General features: G+C 35.2%; 1 protein-coding gene across 1 annotated transcript; it reads right to left on the reverse strand.

The window, feature by feature from the left end:
- Nucleotides 1-1,767: 1,767 nt before the first annotated feature.
- Nucleotides 1,768-24,477, reverse strand: LOC126966497 (sphingosine kinase 1-like). The gene is made up of 3 exons (XM_050810600.1): nt 23,616-24,477; nt 14,189-14,288; nt 1,768-7,729 (listed from the first exon to the last, which is right to left on the reverse strand). Exons 1-3 carry the CDS (start codon nt 24,464-24,466, stop codon nt 6,887-6,889), a joined length of 1,794 nt encoding a protein of 597 aa, XP_050666557.1. The 5' UTR covers nt 24,467-24,477; the 3' UTR covers nt 1,768-6,886.
- Between the last annotated feature and the right edge of the window lie 154 nt (nt 24,478-24,631).

Consider the following 24,631-nt stretch of genomic DNA (forward strand, 5'->3'; position numbering starts at 1 on the left):
ATTTCTGACTAGCCTCCCAAGCTCATCCCAGGCGTGTTCAATCGGGTTGAGATCAGGACTTCTTGATGGCCAAGCCATCACGCTGATACCGACCTCCTGAATATACTCTTGTACGATATGAGCCGTGTGTGGCCGGGCATGCATCAGCATCGATCCATCACCCATATTTGCTAAATACGGCCCTGCATACTCAATGAGAATCTCTTGAGCATATCTTTGCCCAGTGAGGGTGATTTTCTATAGCTACTAGTCTGTGCGACCTTCTGAAGATATGCCAGCCCATACATGTACACTGCCTCCACCGTATTGGACTCTTTCTGAGATGCAGGCTTGAAGGTATCGCTCACCAGGTCGCCTGTAAACACTTCGCCTTCCATTAGAAGTGTAAAGGGAGAATCGAGACTCATCTGCAAACAAAATTCTTGACCATTCTTCTTCATCCCACTGCATGTGTTCACGGGCGTATCGCAGTCTCGCTACTCGATGCTGTCTCTCGAGTTTTGGGCCACTCGCTTGTCTTCGTGGTTTCAAATTTACTTCAGCAAGTCTTCTTCTCACTGTACTGGCAATAATGTAGTCCCTCCGGGTCTGAAGTAGCTGTTGCTGGACTTCAACTGCATTTTGTTGGCGATTTCTTAACACAGTGGAAATAATATAACGATCTTCTCGGGCACTGGTACACCTGAGTCTGCCATTACAAGGTCTCCTCAGATGGTGTCCAGTCTCTTCGTACCTTCGCTTTACCTTCTGGACCGTTCGTACCGTCACTGCCACCATTCTTGCAGTGCGACGCATACTGATGTCTAGTTCCAGAAAAGCCATGATCCTAGCACATTCTTCAACTGAAAGAAGCATGATAAATAAATGTTATGTGCTTTTAAGCATAAATTTTTGAAAAAAGACCCATCGATCTTGAAAAAAAATTTAAACCAAAAAGAAAAATGTGAATGGTAAAATTGTAATTCGAAAACGTCCACTTTGAAAAAGGAATGGTTTTGTTTTTGAAGTTTTTTTTCAGCCAATTCTTAAAAGAAGGTTACCGACTATAAAGTTTTTATGTACAAAATTAAATTCTCTTTGGAGTCCTTTTTATTTCGAAAGTATATCTTGTGAACTTAAAACGTTATCCCAATTTTAAAAGTGTGATACTTACTTTTGAAGGCCAGTGTAGTTCCTGAAAAACGTTCCAAGCCACAAACATCATATTTTAAGGAATTCGTATTTAAAGTTTAATAAATATTAGTGTATTCCATACTGAGTTGAGCTACTAAGTCATGATGTCATATAAAGTGTCAGTAGGGCTGTCATTTTTTGTCAGTCCGTTAATATGAATCAAGTGACAAGTTTTGTGTTCTTAACTCAATTTGGACATGATTGTGGTTTGGAACGTTTTTCTGGAATCACGTCCAATTGCGGGAAGTCAACTGAACAAAAAACCAGTCGAGAATTCAATTGAAAACATTATTAGGTAACAAAGTTACTTTTGAAAAACAACCTTTTCTGCAGTCGAGGTCACCTATGATGTTCTACGTGTAACAATGCTTTCTGCAAGTTTTATACTTACATTTTTGGGGAATACCTCTTGGACTTGAGCCAAAGAATATAACATTTACTCTAACGAGAACGTAGCTCGCCAAACTTCTAGTTGGCTCCGACGTTGCCGGGAATTTAAAAAGTTAATTTATAATAGACCGATTGTTGTTGGATGGGTTTGTAATTTATATACATGATGTTAGGCTCAGTAACAACATAATAAAATAACGTGAGGTAGATATATTATTTATTTAAAACAACAATATACAAGTAATAACTCATCATAATTGTTCCATGACCATTATAAATTTAAACCCAATAGGAAAGTACGGTTTTATATAAGATCAACTCGCTAAACCTGATATAACAGACATTCTTGAATTTTCTTAAGTTAATTTTCAACAATATTTAATAATTATGCAATAATAATCATTAAAAAGTAAAAAATATCACATTATAAAAAAGCATAAAGTTTTGGGGTTTTTATTGTGATAATATATTATTATGGCATAAATTATAATTCTTTGATATCACAGAAAGTATTAAATACAAAGCGAACAACTAATACTGCCCTATAACAACTTGAAAATTATCATCTTAAATAAGTTGAGGCGTTAAGAAAGACTTAAATTTACTTCAATAACTATTGTTTTTAAAATGGACACCGATCAAGTTCTCTTTCATGTTTCCAAAATGTTACATAAAGCAACATTGTAAAAATACGGGATTTTTTTGTGAATTTAATTTGTACCCAAAATTTATGAACGATGCGGGACTCGATCCCGCAACCTCTTGGGTTCCGTCCAAGTCCCGCACGTTCATAAATCTTGGTGTCATTTTGGTGTGATTTTATGAAACCAAAATGAAAATTTTTTTTCACAAAATAACATTAATATTAGCGTAATAATAGAAAAAAAAAACTGTATATATTATATTTTACTTATTAAATAAAAATATAATGTAATAAAAAAACCTAAGTTGTCAGTCGTGCCAATCAACCAATGCTTAAATCTCGGCCAACCTGACTTGAAAGCAGTCGTTGAAATTAATGATTGAATTGAACTTCACCCCTACTCCACGGCCGGCTGTAAGGCGACATGTGATAGATAGAGGAAAAAATTGAGGCGATGTCATAAAAGTTTCACTTTAAAAACGGTGCGTGCTTAACACGATACCACAGAAATGAAAAATTCACTCAGGAGAGGTTAAAGATACGAAATACAACAACGCTCGCGAACCGAGTTTACATAGCCCAGTGTAGCGAGTCCGCCTAGAGAAGTTTTCACTCTGAAACACATTATTATTTAAGTAGAGTTTAATGTTATTGTTGGAATTGCTTATTAATAAGAGCTGATGAGCCTGGCATGCTCTTGAGAAGTCAGTGAAATTATTGTGCGGGTACCACAAAATAAACTACTCACAATCACACTCAAAAATTGTCTGACGCAAAACTCTGCCCACGCGTCTATTAGGCAGAGTTTTTGTTCAGTTGTATCTTACGCGACCGCGCTTTGAATACAAGTAGAAATAACAGCATATGGAATCTTAAAAAGGATATTATAGCGTCGTATTTCAGGCCCCTTTAAATTAAGAAAATTGTGTAGGTAACTTGACTTTTTTTAATCAATTTGCTAAATAATTACATTTCAATTGCTAAAACAAAATGTTCTTGCCTCGTGTTCGCGTCCGAGCTTCTAATGAGCGTATACTTTGGACTTTACTGCCACGAAATAAGGTGCTCTTTTGAAGGAATGTTCTAATGTTATCCATAGATAAGTTTATGTAATACGTGACCTTAACCCTAAGAGATGCAACACTTAGATACTTAATATGTGTAGAATCTAGATAGCCTGGGACAGCTGTGAACACGTCAAAAAAAATAACGGTGAACTATTAATCTCATTTTCAGCAAACGCATGCACATTAATACAGAGTGACTGACATATCGCGAGTATAATTTTCGACGAAATCCCACTGACCTTGCAGTATGACAAGAGTTGTCTTGCTATTAGTGTCAGAATATACAATAAACTGCCCATTAATTTAAAATTATTGAATAAAAGACTTTTTAAGAAAAAAACTTAAACACTGGTTAAGTGAGCGACTATTTTATACGATAAATGAATTTCTGAACGCGAGTAATGTCATAACATAAAAATGTGAAAATTTTTGTTAATAATTAATTAGACAATATTTAATAATATTATGTTAGGCTGTTATTACTTTATTATTATGTGAGTCTGTAGTTCTGTATTATTTTTCAGTATTATGATAATTAATATTTATTGTTTCTGACATGTAGACATATTATTGCATCTAATCTTATTATGTGTTATTTACCTTACTATTTACTGTATTAAATTACATTTGCATGCCTAGTTAAGCCTGGCGCAACATGTGAAACTGTAACATTATACCATCGTAACATACCATGTTTATACGCAAATAAAGAATTTGATTGATTGATATAAGACGTATCTGATGTCATGAACTTGGCCGGTTGTCATGCATTGCCTAACAGCAAACGGCTCTAGACATATAAATTATCTAAGATGCAACATAACAAAATTTATTAAATTACTAAATACATCACTGGGTTAGGCCTGTTGCTAAGAAAATTAACTATCACAATGATAATAAAATAACTACCTAATTTAAAAAAAAATATTTGACATGGAATGTTCGCTACTATAATACTTACAAAATTCTTACAGCCTTACAAATAAACTTGGCATAAAGTTATATCTGAGAATAAACCAAGAATATGGCAAAATGTTGAGTATATCGCTGACAACACTGTCAATACAATGATAATTCTGAAGTTTTCCGAATGTCAAGCAGCCTTGCAAATAAACGCGGGAAACGTTAAACGTCCGAATGAACCAATCGTAAGCAAAATGTCTATTTGTAAACATTTTGCATATTTTTGGTTAAGGCGCGGTCATACCTCAATATTCACAAAAATTGGTTTCTTAGAGAGTCGATTACAACATAACGCAATGAAAATATTCCGACGCAAAAAATACAGTGCACAAAAAAGGACTTAAAGAAAAATTTGAACCGAATATAATATGTATATATAATTTGAAATATCCAATAAAAAATTTGGAAGTAGCTTCCCAAAAATAAACTTTGGAGTTAAAAATCTCGGACTTTACAGCAATAACAACATTCTTTTTTTAAAGAATTTAATAGAATTAGTAATTTTCTAAAACTTAAACCGAACAGTTATTCAATTTAATATGTATATTTTGAATAAACAAAATAAAACCAGTAAAATAAATGTCCCATTTGCAGCTTGTTGTTGGTTGTAGCGTTTACAATCCTAGTCAGTCCGCGCCTTAAGTCTCAGGTATAAGTTTATGACAATTTTATTTGGAGGTAAGGCCGGTAACTGTTAATAATTAATGTTGTAATACAATCGGCAATTTTAAATACATGTAAATATTTTCTATATTATGAACAGGTGAAAAAATATAAATGACAACTCTTAGGTTAAGGATTGGTCTGCGCTGCGCTGCACCTAGATACCGCACTACCTAAGAACAATAACTTTTTTATTAAAGCTATTATCAAGCATCTCGCATCTTGACACTCAATGGCATCTGTCAAATTCTGTAACATACGGTTCATGTTATTTTACATTGAAATTAATTAAAAGTTTGACAGAACATGACATTGACATTGTGACACGTCAACGTCACACACTGTTCGCCACGACGCGGACGTTCGTACGGGCGTAGTATTAGTTGCCGCGCTTTACGACTATGCCTGCGCTATCTAGTTGGAGCGCAGCGGAGACCATTCTTTAATCTAAGTAACAACTGATTCTTTTAATATCACCTTAACCAAAAACGATTAATTTAATGTGGATTGAAACACAGTTCATATAATAATGCCTTTTAAGTTGGTATTATAATATAAAAGATTAGGGCAGAAAAATAACAATATTAAATATTATGTATATAGAAGAAAAACATATTAAATATATTATTTACACATTATATTATATCTTTTTTGGACGACTTGCCGTACTTTTGGACTATTTAATATTAGAAACATGTTTTAGTAGGTACTTATATGAATAAAAATTGAATTTTCACTTCGCATTGTCTCTTGAGGAAAATGGAATCCACTTATAATTAGAACACAATAGATTATTAACATTATGGGAATTTACTTCTGCAATTATCGGCAAGCCACCGGTTATTTTCCGAGGTTTGCCAGAATCCGGAATTTAAGACATAATAGCTTGGGCGGATTTAATAAGACCAATCCTGTATTTATTTAATAATATTATTATAAATTATTGTACTTAAAGCCTCTTACTTTATACAATCTAACAAATCTAGACTGGTGCCCTTTGGCCTATATTTTAATCTTTAAAATTTTATCAGTCTAGATAGACTGTAACAGCTGTGAACACGTCGAAAAAAATAGCGGCGAACAGTTAACCTCTATTTTCAGCAACGCATGCACGCTAAAGTATTAAACCTGGCCTCTTGTCTAGGCGTATAAATTATCTATATTTTAATAATTAATAATAGTAATTCTAGACTCTAGGACTTCTGTCCATGCTGCCATTGATATTTGACCATCACGTTAAAATTACCTCACTAGAATAACCTAGCAAATTATGGAGTCTACCTTGAAAACAAACAACAAACTCATTAAACTAATTGATCGAAATCATGCCTGTTCCAAGTGCCAATCAATTAGCTAATAAGAATTGAATTCATCTATTGTTTTATATAAATAAGCAAGAAAATCGCTTTACAAAATTGATAATAGACAAAATCATTTTTTTTTTAATTTATTAAATGGCACTGGATGCAAGTCCATAGGCCGATAAAATCATTTTAGTAAGAAAGGGTTGCCACTTATTTGTAACACAATAGGTAACAGTACGTAACGCATACTTGTTGCGATTTTTCCTATAAGATTTGCTTAATAATAATACTTAAAAAAGTATATTACGTATACATTAAAATTTCAATAAAGTAATAGATAAAAAGTGGAAACCCCTTCGGACATAAAACTTAACTTTCATTTATTTTACCACCGACAATCTGAACGATCTGATTATTTTAGAGTGCATTTCTTTTGGCACTATCTTATTCTGATATAATTTACACACACAATACAACATCTTACAACAAAACAATGTTTACATACATAATATATTAATATCACAATTTAGCTGTTTCACCAATTTACCAAATTAAAAATAGTGACAACATAGAATACCTGTATTTATTTTATCGATATTATTTTTTGCACAACCTTTAAGGTATTTTAATTAATTTAACTAATAATTTATGTATTTATTGCACATACTATTCTCACCTAATTGTTATACATTGTCGGGAACGAGCAAATTTATAATATTAGGAAAGATTTCGGCTTGTATAGGACCGTACTCAACCAGTTCTCCGTCGACTGTGAGGTACCCATTCTGACCTTCAGGAACTATACGAAATGCACTAACTGGTACCATTTTTATAAACTCATTATTGATTTCGGCAAGATTACCCTGCGTGAGTGTTAAGAGGAATGACAGTATTTGAGATCTTGATATACCCGCTCTGATGATAAGCATCCACATTACACCATCGCATAGTTTTGATTGTGGGGCGAATAATAAATCCGCGCCTATATGGGTTTGGTATGAAACGTGTACCATTACGAACTCGCCGTGTTCGTGTACCCACGTGTTGGGGAGCTGCGACATTAGGGAGGGTAGATGGGGGGCGGGGCCGTGCATGCATGCGTGCACCGGCGACCTTACCTCCGAGCCGCTCGTGACGCTGTGATAATCAGAGTCTCGCGTGCTGTAGAAGGCGCTCCGCCTCGAATGCACCGAGTACCAAGAGTCCACTCGCTCGTGTCTCCGTCCGTTGACGCTCTTGAACGTTTCGGACTGTTCGTCGCAATCGTAGAACGCTTCCGTGTCGGGAGAGTCAAGAGTGCCGTCCTGACTAACGCTATGGCTGAGCAGGGGATGTTTCGACTTGGGTATGGTCTTGATATCCTTTATCAAGGCGTAGCTGACTGTACCTTTGTATTTTCTCAATCCGACCAGTCTCGCTATGGCCCAAACGGTGAACCTCTGGCCGCCAATAGCGCGTAATCTCTCGCTTTCAATATCAATATCGGACAGCAAGCCCCAACCGACAGATAAGAACGAAAACATTATCTGAAAACATAACGTATGTTTTGATAAGCGATCGTTTTAATTAACCTTATTATGTTATGGTTTATAAAACAAATGTGAGAGTGCGACTGTTTAACTGATAACTTTTATTAAATCTTAATTTTTATTTCGATATAGTCGCCTATTAGCATGATACAACTGTATTTTTTCTGCTGTAATAAAACGAACTGTGACACAACGAACTGCTAGAACATTTTTTTTTACTTTTTCAACAACTGCCATTTTCGAGCGACCCGAGCCTGGGTCTTGATGCTATTCTGCTAATAGTGATAAACTTATTCCCTACTAAAACTTTTCATGCATCTACTTAATAACTGTACTTTCCTTCAAACTGAAAACAGAAGACTTCCGTTTCTAAAGGAAAACGTATTCTTAGTATTTATTTTTTTAAATCAATATTCCAGCTTAACCATCCAGTATTTACTTTTTGGACACTAAAATGTTCGCACGCTAATTCTGAATATAGTTATTGAACGACCATCGGATAATATATTATGTGACACAAATGTTCTATTCCGGAATATGACGTTACTTATAGACACAGTAGACAATAGACTGTTATAGATTTACTACATTCTGAAGTTATACGCAGGTAAAATCGCGGGCAGGCTCTACTTTTAATATGTATCCGCATATCCATACAATCAGCGTAGACAATAGGTACCTACCTACATCTGTGCTTGCAAACAAGTGGGTTAAGTTGAAGTGTTGACATAGTCTCATTCAAATACGCTCCAGTTTTAAAATTAAGCTAAAGGTTAAGTAATTTTACCTACATTCCAAATTCTCGCGTGTTTCATCACCACATAAAGACTTATAAGACATGTGATTTTTTTTTATAAGTCTGCTTGTAAAATAACTTTTATTTATTTTATTACACATTTTACAATTTATAATCCTCACATATTAAACCTTTCCAGAGTTATCAATAGTCGGTGTATTCTCTGAATATCCGGTACCTTTTTAATACGAAAATGCAAGTAATAATTTCCTTTTTAAATTAAAAAACAGCTACGGAAACCATAGCTATACATACATATAAATAAAATTGGAGTGTCTGTTTGTAATCTTGAAATAACCATTTTTACACATAAAATAATATTTTTTACAATTGTTACCTGTCTGTCTGTCAGTTTGTTCCGGCTAATCTCTGAAATGGCTGGACCTATTTTAACGGGCTTTTTATTGGCAGGTAGCTGATGTAATAAGGAGGAACTTAGGCTACTTATTTTAGAAAAACTCTTTTATTTTAGAAAAATAATGTAATGTTGCAATGTCCAAGAAACTACCTAACTCTAAAAATAATTTATATGGCAAAACAACTTTGCCGGGTCAACTAGTAGTAAATATATCTTATGAGCTTGAATATCACTCAGTGTTTTCGATGGGGACGAATGATTATGGGACCACAATATGCCACAAACGAAATTTTAGAAACAAACGGAAGCGGGAAGTGGAAGATCACAATGACCATCTTACACCAACTCAAGGTCTTTATATACCAATGCGTTCGCCCTACTCTTAGAATTATACTGGCCTATGATTACTCAGATAGTCAGATCTATGGAACAAACATATTTTTTTTTATGGAAATGGACAAACGAGCGGATCACCTTGTGCTAAGTGATCACCGCTGCCCAACTTCTCTTGCTACACCAGAGAAATCATAGAAACGTTGCCGGTCTTTAAATACACTGCAATAAAACACCACATCATACGCCGGAAAAGAAATTGGGTTGGCCACAAATTCCATAATGATTCCTGACGTAAAGGCAATCCCTGGATTAGAATCGCCACGGTAAACTGAACCGTGTTCGCCCTAAGTACGCTTGGCGGTGATTGCACAAGCAAAGACGTAGGCAGACCTGGAGTGAAGAGAAAAATGAAGCTCATGTTTGTCAGGGATGTCGAATGCTATGGACGTCTCTTGAAATGGAGTCCTGATATATTTCCCTGGCATCTCCCACCAGCAATACTATACTCGCTCTCTTCTGTTAAAACTATATTTCCGATGTGCGATCTTCAAATGTTAGCTTAGGTCTTTGTTTTATTTTATTAAAATAAGGGACGAGGCGAGCAGGACGTTCAGCTCAGATGGTAATTGATACGCACTACCCATTACAATGCAGTGGCGCTCAGGATTCTTAAAAAACCCAAAAATTCTGAGCGGCACTACAATTGCGCTCGTCACCTTGAGACATATGTTGTCAAGTCTCATTTGCCCAGTAATTCACTAGCTTCCGGCGCCCTTCACACCGAAACACAATAATGTTTACACATTACTGCTTCACGGCAGAAATAGGCGCCGTTGTCGTACCCATAATCTAGCCGGCTTCCTGTGCAAAGGAGCCTCCCACTTACTTAACTTAAACTTTATGTAGTAAATCTACTTTTATACATTCTTTCTCCATCATATCTCATGTAAGTAAGAAAAATTCGCACTTTTCAAGGAGTCGATTTAAAAGGCTTCACTTTCTACATTCACAGCTACCCAGGGGCTACACAAGGCCTCTGAGACAATGAACTATTATAGGCAGCCAACTATGAAGCCTTAAAAGGTTAACATCCTTTTAAAATACGTAAGAAGGAAGACTGTTACGTGCTTGTGCTATAATTAACATGTATTTAAAAAGGTTGTTTCCATAACAAGCAGATCAACTAGATGATAAGACGTCTATCCGATGTAAAAGTGATAGTTGATGACGTAAGAACAGAAAAATCTGTAGAGAATTGTTGTGATCACTTACAGTGCCGCAACAAAATGCGCAATTCAAGTCGGATAACCGTGAGATACGATTTCAAATAGGGCTGGCGCGTGTATTTAATTTATAACTGCGTAAATATAAATTGGAGCAATCTTAATATTTTTTTGATATAGGAGGGGGCAAACGGGCAAGAGGCTCATGTAATGGGGAGTGGTGAGATAACCGCCCATGGACATAGGCTACACCAGGGGTGAAGAAATGTGTTGCCGGCCTTTAAGGTAGGAGTATGCTCTTCTGTTGAAGGTCCCTAAGTCGTATGCCCTTCAAGAAAAGAACGGAACAGCAGTAAGCAATTGATTCCACAAAGTGGCTGTGCGAGGCAATAAAAGTATTGCAAAGTGATCTAGCCTCTCACAAAGAATGATCCCTGAATCTCCAACAGTTTGAGCAGCTCTGCGCTTTAAAAAGTATAAACATTAATAATATTTCATACATAACCTGAATGTTTACTACTTATTGTGTTAATCCGGTTACGGTATTAAACGAACCGCGTTGCCGTTTAGTAAAGCAAGTAAGTAGGTTAATTTGTATCTAATCTTGTTTATAAATAACAAATAGGCCCCAGCACTGATCTTTATTAAGGTATTTATAATATAAGAATCGTAGTTCTGAATAAACAAAACACACGTCCACTCCGTCTTCAGTCTCAAATGGCGAGAGGCGTACAATCAGCGTTCATCGAGCAGTGCAATATCAATTATGCACTGCGCATTAGTTTCGCATTTGTATCACAAAATCAAATACTCTAATCTATACAAACCGCTGTATTATTAAACAAACGAAAAATTAAGTGTGTTACTAAATATCTTTAGCCAGATCAAATTCAGGATACTTACACACAATACTTTTTCTAAGACAAGACGAAGTAATGCGGAAGCAATATTTGTGCTCCGGTTGAAGCACAATAATTATTTGACTACTGAAATTTAACATAACAATATTCATGTCTCAAGGCGACTAGCACAATGAGGTACCGCTTAAATTGGTTTTGAAGAATCCGAAGCAGTACCTACTGTATTTTATTGAGCAACAATATCGTACTCGTCACATTGTATCATAAAAAAGTGTGTTGACATTAATTTAAGAGCACAAGACATAGAGCTGTTTTATAAGGTACCAATTATACTAATTTGCATTAGACGTCTAATGAATTATTTCATTATCAAGTCCGTCAGTCACTTAAAACTTTATGAGCGTATAGCCTAAATAGAAGATAAGAATTACAAGACAAAAAATATGTGTGTACATATATATAATTTTGCATAAATATATTTTTTGTTTAAGTAAAATCTAGTGAGTGGTTTTGTAGTTATACTTAATCATTTTCGTTTCTGCATTATTAAAATTTTACGTACTGCGCGAAATGTCCGCGCCACGTCATAATAAGTAGTAATATGTAGTGCAATGACGTCACAATGGTTAGCACCACCGGCAGCGCCTAGCTACTTAATATTTCGGAAAGTATATATCGTATTAAAAATATTATTTATCTTTATTAGAGCATACATGTAAGGTAAAAATAATATTTGAGGATGTTCTTAATTTTTTTGCGTACTCAAGAATTTATATAGAAAGCACAATCAGGCAACTACAACTTACGCAACTAGACATCACCAATCCGAATTCAAAATTTATGAACAGCATTTTTAAAATTTTGCCAATATTTAAATTGGCATTTTAAAATTGTGCCAATATTTTAATATTATAAATTGGCAGCCCTACTGACCCTGTGTAGCTAGTAAGAGGGAACAGTAATTCGTGTCCCCTCATTTGACGCGGATACAACAGCACTATGAAGGATAAACATTGTTCACATCATTAACTAATGAATTAATGTGTTTGAACAAAATAATACTTACGTACTGTCATCCCTATATAAATATATTTTATTATGCAGGTTGAGTTTAAGTCAGTAAGAAACAGAATATATTGCAATACGCCATATTCTTATGTATACAAATATATTACAATGACGTTAAAAATGCAATTAAAAAAATTAAGAAATCCTTTTTTAACCCTTTTAAGTGATAAATGCAAATTAAAATTTCGAAATCCACAAAGACGAAATTGCTCGTAAAAATATTCAAACAAAAGCCTTGAACTAAACATCTCAAGACGCGTTATCAAACATAATGTAACAATTACCGAGAATAATAATTAACACAAGCACGTCATTAAGAACTCTGTGCCCCAAATATTACGACCTATTATTCAACAACGCAAGATGAGTATTAAATTACGGTTTGTGGTTTTGCATAAGGAAAATGTATTTAAATAAAAGTATTCATATAACATTCTAGTGGAAAAAAGGAATTTGTATCAAAACCACATATCAAAACTAAGACTAGACTGATACGAGCACTGATTTTCCCTATCTTCGTGTATAGAGTAGAAACGTGGACAATCTTGGGCCGAGATGGGCAAAGGATTGATGCATTCGAATTTGGTGTTAGAGGCGAATGTTAAGAATACCTTGGACGGAAAAACGGACCGATGTAGATCCTGAACCAGCTCTGAATAAAAACTCACGTCTTATGCACAAAAAACGTATTCTTTCATATTTTAGCCACACAATGTGTAGAGGCGAAGAAAGTGGAAGTACCGAAGGCAAATGATCGAACGGTCCTACTTCAACAAGATGGACGGACCAATTTAAAGACTCGTCATCTAAATTCTTCACGGTTGTGAGAGACGTGTTAGACAAAAACAGAGGCAGATCATTCGCTCCAGATGCAACCCTAAGGCTGACCACGATACTCAGAACTGATTGACCGACCCCAGAGAGAGATAAGTATTCATTCATACAAGATAAATTTTAAAATATCATCAACTGTACTAAATCATGAAAGATTTTTTTTTATTTAGTCATTTGCGTTTTGCTGCCACCAAGCAGGGTGCAGCACATTTGGTCTTCCAGTAGAGCGCTAAGAAGCGCTGCTCGCTGTCATAGCGAAATGACATAGGGACCTTCAAGTCTGGGGCATATTCCCACCTCATATCGGCAACGCATTTCTTCAACTCTGGTATTGCTGATGTTCATGGCAGCTGTTTTTTTTTTACTTTTCATAAGGTGGGGTACTTGCCCGTATACCTTATATAAAAAAGTATGTGTACGCACGTAAAAAAATAAACTTCTTTGGCGTAACAAAACAACTTTACATATTGAATTTATTCTATTTTCTTCTCACGACCTCTACTTTTTCCGAACCTATTATATTACATTCAGTAACTCAAATATTATAATAACAATTCAAAAGCGGTTAGTTTAAGTCTAATTGAATAAAGTTTATTTGACTTCCGACTACTTAATTCTCGTCCATTGATTGTGGTGTGGTTCAGAAGGCATATGAATTACAAGAGGCTCTTGGTAGCTGAAGTAGGATACAAATTGTATAGTTGACCAACTAACGTGGTTGAATAACCAACTGAACTAAGGTGGTCGAAATTGAGTGTCGGTGTGCGCGCGCATCTAAAAAATTAATTTGATAATTTTTCCCTAACGCGCCAAAACTTCAAATCTAACTTCGAAAAAAAAAACCAGTGCTGCTAAGAATTTTAGGTTTTCAAGATTCTTCTAAGGCACTTCACTGTAGTAGGGACATCAGGTGAATGCATTGCTCCTCTCGTAAGTTATGATTTTCAAAATGAACATGTTGAATACGCAATGAACACTTACTTTAGTTTTTGTTTCGACTCGAACTACGTCCATCGGAGCTGTTCGATTTCTAGTCAAAGATATCGAAAGACCCGTCATATTTGAATTCGTGAACGGTTCACTGAAAATAAAAATATAAGATTAGGTAGCTAATTTAGATGAAAGGTTTTTGTGACTTTATTGACGAAAAATACATTTAATCTATGAGACAATTTGCCGCGCTGGATATATTCCATATGCATGAAATTTAAATTTGCCTCAAATATTTTTTTTTTCGAATCTTTATTATCGCCATATTACGGTAATTTAAAAAAATATTTTTTTATTTCGTTTTTATTTCAAACCATTAAATATTGTACAAATAGTGAAAAATAAGGGTAACGAAATATGACATAACAATGGATTTATCGGTGTCGATATTCATAGTACTGTGTTATTGGTGTTTACGAGAAAAATAGTTAAAACTGTATTCCTGTGGTGATTTTTAGTGAATATAGGACAATCAGTGAAACAGGTTAAGTCAAAGCACTATCTGACTTATTCAAATATTTTTATTCAAAATAGGATTTAAAATCACTTTATTGAACGTCAAAAACTAGCACCCATTCGAAATGGTGTGCCTCAGAACTGAGAAGAAAGAAACTTTTCTTAATTAAAAAATATGGATTACAATATTATATCGTACAATAAACATTTATAATTAAATAGCCTGAAGGTGTTCGCTCCATTCCCAGTCTGTGTTCCATGTTATAATAACCTTTACCACACATACGTTTTTTTTAACAATTCTTTTAAATTTCTTAACACATTTGTTTTGTACATTTTCAAGGATCATGTTGTAAAAGCATGTACATCGCGCAATAAAAGACTTACTCGAATTAACCTTGTTTAAGTTTGTACCTCGTGTTAACATTATGATAGCGAACTCTTTAATGTGCTTATGAACATATATTTTATGTAGAACATTATCAAGAATATATTGAGATGCGACAGTCAAAAAGGTTTAATTCTTGAAATTTTTCTCTTAACGATTCTTAAGGGACCTTGGTTATAAATAGCGCGAATAGTCCTCTTTACAGCACAAAGATGGTATTAATATCGCCTGCACTGCCCCATAACAATATACCATAGTACATAATACTATGGATACGCACCGTATTTATGTCAGTTAACTGTCTGATTTTTTAACCGCATATCAATCTACCGCAATTAGATCCGTTAATGTTGACAGCATATCATTGGTTTGCATAAGAGGTGTATTAAATTAAATTTTTATTAATTTTCTTAAATGTTAATAATATACCGAAGCCATTACCATAAAATTGCTCCTAAACTACTATTTTTACATCTAAGTCATAATAATTTACACTATAGACGTTCTATTACTTTTGTAACGTTCACTCAAGTGTGATAAATTATATGACTTTTAGTAAATACTAGCTGACGCAGCAAACGTTGTATTGCCATATAAAGTAATAAGAAAAAATCAATAATAAAATTTAACAAAAAACAACAAAACTTAAGATTTATCAATCAACATAAAAATAATCAGATAGATAGTTAACAACTGTAGTTAATCTACCAACTATAGATAACTAAAATTAAGTTTATTTTTACCTCCTGAGAAAGTAAGAAAGATATAAAGATTCTAATTAGTTATTCATTTTAAACTATTCTTTCAATTTGATTTCTGAACGACAGGGGACACATCAAAGGAAAAACAAAGTTGTTGTTTTTATTTAATTTCGAGCATTTTCAAATTTATTCACCTTTTAAACCTTCTCTGGACCTCCACAAATAATTCAAGATCAAAATTAGCCACATCGGTCCAGCCGTTCTCGAGTTTTAGCGAGACTAACGAACAGCAATTCATTTTTATATATATAGATAGATTAGATACATAATTATTTGATGTACTTATAATAATTCAAAAATTTTAAGTTATTTTGATTTACACGAACAATTTTCGGGAACAAGTTAGTTTTAAACCGAATCTTACAATTCTTATTAGCTCATGCAAAACTTACTTCTCCATATAAATAAAACACTCAGAAAGGATTAAAACGCGTGTAATTCTGTGTTTTAACATTAGATTTTTGCGTAAAAGTTACATATTTATTTTAGTTAACCCGACGTTCCAAGACATTTCCAGTTCCGTTTTCAGGGGAGTGCAGATGAAATGTAAAAACACAGTTACACACCAGCTTTATCCTTTAAAAGTGTATTATTGAAATGTGTTACACTCGCGTTGATAAAAGAAAATCCTATTACTTCTCCATATTCACACTAAGCAATACATAAATATAATATATAGCATAATTACATAAAAATGATCTTTACAAAAATATAAACATGATAATGGAGATCCCTTTTCCTCATCTTACACGACTGTTCTCGGGTAAATTTCTAATATTGTTATGCACTTTGGTACCATTCAGAACCACCAAGGTTCGACTTGTGAGGTGCCTTGTGTTTCCAATCTTTGTCTACGTGGCTGAAAACTGGTCCCCTAGATTGCAAGACCGCCGGAAAATTGATGCCTTAAAGATGTGGTGTTGGAGGCGACTCCTAATCCCTTGGAAGGCCTTCCGAACCACTAATCTTTAAAGAACTGATGATAAAAGAAAGGCTTTCGTCGACCGTGCAACTACGAATTCTGAAGTTCTTCGGTCACATATCCAGAAATGAAGAATCGATTGAGCGGTTGATAGTAGGTTGTAGGGCCGGGTGGAGGGGAAGTGAGTGAGAGGACGCTCATTCAGGCGATTGACGGATCTTATCAAAGCAGTGACCCAGACAACTATGGTGCAGTGCATCCGCAATGCTACAAACTGCCAGAAGTTTGTAGTATTGCAAAAAAAACTGCAAAAAGAGGAGCAGTGCGATCAAAAACTAAAGAGACGAACGACGACTAATGTGACCGATTGAGAAGAACCATTCAATAAGGGAGTAAGTAAGAAGGTATTTTACCTTTTTATTTATGAAAATACGGGACGAGACGAGCAGGACGTTCAGCTAATGGTATTTGATACGCCTTGCCCATTACAATGCAGTGCCGCTCAGCATTATTGAAAAACCCAAAAATTCTGAGCGGCACTAAAACTGCGCTCGTAACCTTGAGACATAAGATGTTAAATCTCATTTGCCCAGTAATTTCACTACCTACGGCACCCTTCAGACCGAAACACAGTAAAGTTTACACATTACTGCTTCACGGCAGAAAAAGGCGCTGTTGTGGTACCCATAATCTAGCCGGCATCCTGTGCAAAGGAGCCTCCTACTGGTAAGGTTCTTTCATGATCTATAATCATATCACAACACGTTTGGACTTCGTTCCAATAATGCGTTACCGATTAATAATATTATATTGTAAGTCTGGTTTAAATTATCATTTGAGATAAGAATAAGACTATGAAGAAATTTTTAATCCTTAGATATAAATCTAAACAGCGATGATACAACAGCGATTTTATATTAAAATTTACTTATAAAGTTCTGTTTCACTGTGACTAATTCTTATTTATATTACCTATACAGCTGAGTGGCGAGACCAAAAGTTCTTTTTTGGCAAACCGACAGAATTGAAATCTTTATCATGGAGAGGTTACGAAACAATTTTTTTATTCTTAAATGTATTCATGAAATTTTTTGAATCAGGCGTTATTTTTGCGGTAATCCATAACTGTCCGAATGTTGCGAGTTTTCTTGTTATTAATACTATTTTATTATATTAGACTACTCAAATAGAGTCTCGTGCCAGAATTTGGCGAGAGTACATCTCTTGAGAATGCCTCTTGTAGAGGCGAAACACGTGTCGAATTATATGTGTGTCGAATTACACGTGTCGTGACACATCTTAGCAGAATTACCACTCAAGAAAACTCAAAGGATTTGGATATATTTATGAAGTTATACATTCACACTTAGCACAGACTGCTCTCGCTCCCTTAGGTGACTTGAGCCTAGTCTTGTGTAGTTCGCGAACTAACATAGTTCGAAAGAGCGCTCCCACAGACGAACTACGCGAACCAGTTCCCGGATCCTTTGCTCCATAGTTCTTTCGTCCAATATTGATCGTATGCATGCTACACATTAGTAATCTGTGCTACGGATCCTCTTTCGAATTCCACTACTGTTGTACTTCGCAAACTAAATTATTAAATTGTTTATTATTATCTTGAGCAGGCTCGGTGTACAAAATATTCTGCGGGTAGTTGTCATTAGGTACCTAATTATGTTCACTAAAATAGCTTTAGTTCTGTGCACCTGGGGACGTTCACTGTAGTTCGCAGTTCTTTAGTAAACAATTTTTTTTATGACAGTAAGGGACGAGACGAGCAGGACGTTCAACTGATGGTAATTGATACACCCTGTCCATTACAATGCAGTGCCGCTCAGGATTCTTGAAAACCCAATAACTGCGCTCGTCACCTTGAGACATAAGATATTAAGTCTCATTTGCCCAGTAATTTCACTAGCTACGGCGCCCGACCGAAACACAGACATGTTTACACATTACTGCTTCACGGCAGAAATAGGCGCCGTTGTGGTACGCATAATCTAGCCGGCATCCGGTGCAAAGGAGCCTCCCACTGGTGAAACTACCGGAAAAGCCAGATCGGGCGAACGATCAGTATCGATTGGAGAAAGGAACTAACGAACTAGAAGACCGACCTAGTTCGTTAAGGACCTATTAACTAAATTCACCGCTCCCAGTCGCGTACTACTATGCGCAAGCCTACTTGAGCCGACTTTACGCGAACGACCCTTACAGTTAGTTCACTCTCAATCAACATCCACAAATTACAAACAATTAAAAGTAAGTTTGTATTTAAGTAACTTTTCACTACCACGTCAGTACGTTTGTATTATTGCTAAATTGTCTACAAAGCTTCCATGAGAAACAAAAAATATTAAAAAAAAATTAAGAAATAAGAGTTAGTCATAACTTATGTCAGCATTCACCACTACCTACTTACTTTACTTACCTAAAGCATAAGACTGACCTCCAATCCAACTAGGATTAGTGATTGTTGTTATTGTCAAGTTTTAAGTTTCTCCCAGTTCAATGAGACAGTTCGCGCAGCAATTTATATATCAGGCGAGGCTGTTATTCTTTCACCGAACTCGTTGGTTGCTTGTGGCAAGTGCAACCGGTTTAGAGTAACAGCACCCGTATACACAACGTTATTAATAATAATAATAATATTGACACACTTTTTACACAAATTATACTGCCCCAAGTTAAGCATCTATAGCCTGTGTTATGGGTTACAAGACATTGATATATTTAATACAATATATTATGTACTTAAACATACATAAATACATTTAAACATCCATGACTCGGAAACAAACATCCATATTCATCATATGTGCATCATAAATCCTTGCACCTACCGGGATTCGAAACCTCTAGCTTAGTAGATAGGATCGCTAACCACTCGGCTATACAGGTCGTTTTTACCTTCACTCTCTTTGTAAACCTCTCCCCTTCTGGAAATTAGGCGTCAGCTTAGATAACTTTGTTTTGTGCCAAGGAAACACGGTCCTCCGCTGGATGAATTATCGTCTATTTCCAGATATTTCGGAGCCATGATCTCTCTCTACGTCCAGCGCTTTCCACATTTCCCCATCATTAGAAGTAGTAAAAGGTCCTATGACGCAGATATACTACTTTTCTTAGCTCAATGACGGTCTGCAGTAGTTTTCAATTTCTACCGACACATTAGAGTACTTCGCTGGTCCATAGCATTCTTCGGAAGCACCACATCTCCAAAGATGTTATAAACTTTTGTGTATTTTTGCTTTCAAAATCCAGGTTACGCTGCCGTTTAATTTTACAGGCTTGAAATAACAATCCGGGTTCATTTTTCTTGCTCACTATCCCATTCTACACTTAAGCACCGAGTTATTTGTACAACCTTAGTCAGTCTAGATGCAGTTCTCCAAAGGTTTTACCTGATACTAGGCTTTCTCTTTTAATTATAACACTAGAAATAAGGGATTGCTTGCAAAGAATTCTAGTAGGCTTCATAAGATACATATTAGCTTTAAGGATAAATGTATACACTTTTATAATAATGTCCCAGCCACTGTTCAGGCATTATCTATAAATAAATTTAAATGTTTTATAAAAAAAATGGCTCTGTCGTAAATCCTATTACTCCACAGCTGAATATCTAAGTGATCGGACAGCTTGGGATTAGATTATGATTATTTTTTGGTCATAGAAATGACTGTACAATATTGTATATTTTTATTGAAAAGAGCGCAAAAAAAAGAATGCTGGGAGAGATTCTTGGGCCGCTTCTCCCTCTCAGAGCGCCATTTGTTTCCGAAGCGGTAGTAGTATCTAGTATATTAGAAATTACATCAAAAAGAATTCTAAAGGAATCAATTTTGAGAAAATAAATACCTTTTAATTCCGCCGCGTGTTGATGTCAGATTTATGGAAGGGTCACTAGCCGATCGGACTTAGAGGAGGGTCATCTGAGTATAAGAAGGGCTTACGCTTCATAATACTATTCATGGTTTTCGAGACGATTGGTTATTAATTTGATTTGAGTTCAAGTTTTTTAGGGAAGAAGCCGAGAAGAGATGGCTTCCATGAGTCCGTGATTACGCCTCAATGCATGATTGACTCCGCGCAATCATAGTTGGCTGTATTTTACATGTTTGAGGAAATAGCGATTTTAAAAATATCTCAATGGTGGTATGGTATATTATCACTGAGTAACATAATAGTTAAATATAATTCACCCTCAACGAGAGTAGTGCGTGCGACTTATCTTTACTAATTGGACACATGAAGGAACAATTAGCACTCTTATAAAAACTCTCTTACGAGTTAGATAGCAATCATGTAATTATTAGTCACAACAGGCCTGTATTAACCGAGATAATAAAAGATAAACATAATCTTAAAAGTATATTTCACCATTTAATGTTGCTTGTTTAATCTCATCAAGAGGAATATTTTGTGGCTCAAATTGGACAAACATTGTTAGTTTATGTAGGTACTTAAAATAAGAATATTTATGATGAGAAAATGACTGAATACCACATGATGTAAAACCATTTCAGTAAATATCAATATCATTTAATTTCAAACCAAATTTAGGTTAACGAAACATTCATGTGAGAGTCATCGGAGCATATTTCTTCTTCTTCTATCACCTTTAGCCGTTCTCAACCTCTAAGTTGTAGGCCTCCTTCAGCTTTTACCATCTTTTCCGGTTTTGAGCAGTTCCAACCACTTTGTTCCCGCCAGTCTTTTGACATCTGCGGTTTTCCTCTTGGGAGTTTCTCACAGCATATATTATAATGAAAATCCAAGAACAATAAAGAGCACTCTGTAATGTTGAAGAATGCGATTGGACCTGAACCCATAGTCCCTCTCCTGCCTGTTCCAATCATAAGACAGCACACCAAGGAGCTACATAATAAATACTGGACCGAGATGAGTGGATGCAGACAGATGAAAGAGGCCCTACCATGTATAATTCAGAGGCTTTCTCGCAAGCTGGTGAAACTCACATGTTCAAGGTTATGTACATACTCATGTTATAATGGGTCACAACCATCTGTTTAATATAAATGTCATTGACAGGCCCCTGTGCATGGCTTGCATGGAGACAGAAAACACGGCCACACACATCATCCTGGAGTGCCAAAATGTGGCCACACACCAGGCCAAACACCTGGGGCCACTGAGGACTCTCCTCAAGGTCATTGGTGACATCAGAGGTTTGAGTAACTTCCTTGAGGAGTTGGGATGGCAAGATTAGCAACCCAACCCTACCACACAAAAAAGGTGCACAGCAGATGTCAAGTTGTGGAAAGTAGCCCGTGAAAACCTAATATTGAAGCCTTTATCATGACAACTAGAATTTTGCTAACCTAGTGCAAAAAATCAAGCAAGCTCAATAAATTTAACTTATCATAAAAAGTCTATAATATAGCCTAAAAAGTATTTGCAAGTAAATCAAAACTATAAATATATTTGTGGTATGGCATTCCCCATTCATCTGTAACCGTAAATTTGCAGCACAGCACAAGTAAGGAACTAAATCTAGAATTTATACAAATTATAAAATTATAATATAGATCTTAGATCATTTATACGTCCAGATAGACTAATCGACAGCTGTGAAAAAGTCATTATTGAGTGTTATTTTTTTAACCAAATGAATGAATATAGCAATTTTGATGAATTGTAAATGTCATTCATATTATCACCATTTTTGTACTGCAAAAGAGGGCTATTAGTGCTATTAAAAATTAAAGAAATTAAAACATTTAACTGATGCATTTCAATATATATTCTTGACTAGCTGACCCATCAAATGTTGTAGTGGTAATTAAGGTAATAAAAAAAATTTTGGGGTATAAAAAATAGATGACGACCGATTCTCAGACCTTCCAAATATATCGTACATAAAATTTATCATGCTACAATTATTGTATTCTATTGCCATCTTGCAACCCTTTTGCGGATCTGTGGATGGAAAATCGCGATACATAAAATGTGTTGATCGTTTACAGGTGAAAATTTGAAGTTGTATGTATTTTCCAATGCTAAATCATAATAAAATACTAATAAAAAATAAATGAAAAAGATAGGATAGAAGGATGCACTCTTTGTCTAAGGTATCGATCAATATACAAAATGGATTGACATATTTGTTGAAATTTAATTTATGACAAAACTTAAAATTTATCAATCAACATTAAAATAATCTGATACATTGTTAACAACTGTAGTTAATCTACCAACTATAGATAACCAAAATTAAGTTTATTTTTACTTCCTGAGAAAGTAAGAAAAATATAAAGATTCTCATTAGTTATTCATTTTAAACTATTCTTTCAATTTGATTTCTGAACAATAGGAACACATGAAAGGAAAAATAAAATTTAATTGAAAAGAGCGCAAAAAAAGAATGCTGGGAGAGTTTCTTGCGCCGCTTCTTCTCTCTCAGAGCGCCATTTGTTTCCGAAGCAGTAGTAGTATCTAGTATATCAGAAATGACATCAAAAAGAATTCTACAGGAATCAATTTTGAGGAAATAAATGCCTTTATGCCTCTTACAACATTCCAGAAAATGTACAAAACATATTTGTTACAAAAATCAAAATAATTGTAAAAAGATTTTTATACCTGGTAAGGGTTAAAATAACATAAATGAATATGTTAACAATAACAAAAAATAGGAACAGTGTGACCACCCTAAGTTATTTATCTTTATTTCTAAAAATCCACTAGTTTCTAGAGCCCATTTCTCTCAGGTCAAAGTAATGCTTTTAAAAATAAGTGATTTTAAATCCAATTTTGAATAGAATATTTGAATTTGTGCAAGTAGGGATTTTGAAAACCCAGGTGTTGAGTAGTATTTTAATACAATATTTTTAAATTAATAATATATATATAACATACATTACTTACTCATAATGATAACAGATAGTGGTAGCTAATCCATTTCCAGAACCACAGGGTAAAATAGCCAGAGGTACTTCGGCAAATGCTTGCTGCCAATCCAAGCGTTCAAACATACCATTGAGGATCTCAAAGAGAACACCATCACCACCCACTGCAACAATTCCTCGCCAATTATACACATTTCTCGTTCGAACAAACTCCCTTGCATAATTCGCGTATTTGGTCACTTGAAGATCATATGGAATTTCAGCTTCCTGCAAAATGGGTGCTACTTTTGTTTGAAATATTTCTCTCGCTTTGCCTGGCCCAGACTTTGGATTTAGTAGTACCAGCAACTTTTTGTCATTTATCGGCGGATTATTTGAGATCGATAAATTGGCAAGTAAACACTTGATTGTTGTTCTCCATTTTAGTGCTTCTTTGTTATTGTCTTCGTATCTGTCGTACGACCTGAAGCGCAGTGTTATTGTTGTTCTTTCCCGTTTCGTTCGGCGGCCACGCTTCAGAACGTAAGCGTAAATGTAAAGATAAGCACTGATATCACTCTCATCAAGGTCGCCGCTGTTTTCATCGACAACTTTGAGCTGATGATGACCCACTAATGAACTGCACACACAAGATCCACCACCAGCACGACGTCTTTTACTTCTCATACATTTACTGCCTACGATATCGCGAAGCAATATTGTTTGTTCCTTTGCAATATCATCGGTTTCCTTGATCAATGATAATCCTTTAGATGTCAGGCGCACCCGGAACACAGATTTTTTTTTGGACAATATATAAAAGGTTTCTTCAAGAAATACCTGCTCTTTCGAATCGACAGTCTCATCGCCTTTAGCGTGATACACGTCCATAACACAAAGTGAATCCGCCATGACTGGCGACTGGCGAGTGATAACTGTTATGTGATGACTGACAGACGAGAGACACTTACACCCATATTCTAAGTCGTTACCTCGAAAGTCCCTCGACTCGAACTCAGTCGAGGAGGCCTCAAGGAATGACTTGAAAGGAACTCA

Source organism: Leptidea sinapis, chromosome 10 (genome assembly GCF_905404315.1).
Source record: "Leptidea sinapis chromosome 10, ilLepSina1.1, whole genome shotgun sequence".
NCBI classification, from domain to species: Eukaryota; Metazoa; Arthropoda; class Insecta; order Lepidoptera; family Pieridae; genus Leptidea; species Leptidea sinapis.